We start from the raw sequence: 927 nt of genomic DNA, 5'->3' as shown, positions 1-927 counted from the left end.
GACATGTAATTTCCTTATGTAACAGCCTAATACACTTGCTCTCATTAGGATCTATGGAGGATCCTACATTGATTAAGAGCTTTCACCCCAGATTTTTTAAACATGCATCACAGGAAATTGTGCTTTCTATTTTGAGATCATCTGAGAAATCGGAATAACATCCGAGATCTAAGCGTCTGAGACTCGGGTCTTGAGTCGGTGTGAGAGCTGATTGCAACAGAGCCGTAAACCCAACATGAAATCTGTAGAACCAATTGCAAAGCCGCACACCGCTCCATGGTGAATATGATTTAGCAAACATAGTTAGTTAGGAAACTTTCCAACTGACCTGCATTCCTCAGTTTTTTGTTTCTAAACACGGAAAGGATTACAAGGACATTGCCAACGATGTCCACCACTGCCTCTCTGCTTTAATCAAAAGCAGAGAGGCATGTTAAGGGTGAAAATGAATATCCCATGATGTAGGCCTACTGCTACTCCTACTGGGTCTATGTCATGATGTTTAAATTAAACATTCATTTAAACTTTGATTTAGGTTCCTAATTTTCTACATAATGTTGACTGGACATTTGTTCTTCTATTTTCTTAATCCCTTTTCAATTAAACTGGTTTTCACTTTTTATTTAATATATATATATATATATATATATATATATATATATATATATATATATATATATATATATAGGCCTAGGCCTATTTGACATTAAAATACAATTTCCCAAAAAACTGCATATGAAAATACCTCTTTCGTCAAGTATGGAAGAAAGGGTGGGATATCTGAGTTCTGTGAAAAATCAAGCCCAAAAACATGGAATGAGGCCGAACCGGTCACACGCATGCGTGTGAGCGTTTAGATAGTTTGTTGTGAAACACCTCAGTCTGTGGTATTTAGAAAAACCTGTTTTACTGTTCCAGATCGGATGA

General features: G+C 36.2%; 1 protein-coding gene across 1 annotated transcript in view; it reads left to right on the top strand.

Moving 5' to 3' along the window:
• Positions 1-927, top strand: part of LOC130391009 (uncharacterized) — a 4793-nt gene extending 3866 nt beyond the window's left edge. Inside the window, exon 6 of the mRNA XM_056601194.1 lies at positions 919-927. Coding sequence (XP_056457169.1) covers positions 919-927 — 9 coding nt within the window. The remainder of the gene's footprint in view (positions 1-918) is intronic.

Source organism: Gadus chalcogrammus, chromosome 10, assembly GCF_026213295.1.
Source record: "Gadus chalcogrammus isolate NIFS_2021 chromosome 10, NIFS_Gcha_1.0, whole genome shotgun sequence".
In the NCBI taxonomy this organism is placed as follows: domain Eukaryota; kingdom Metazoa; phylum Chordata; class Actinopteri; order Gadiformes; family Gadidae; genus Gadus; species Gadus chalcogrammus.
Note: the sequence above shows the minus strand (reverse complement) of the source record. Positions and strands in the feature narration are given on the sequence as shown.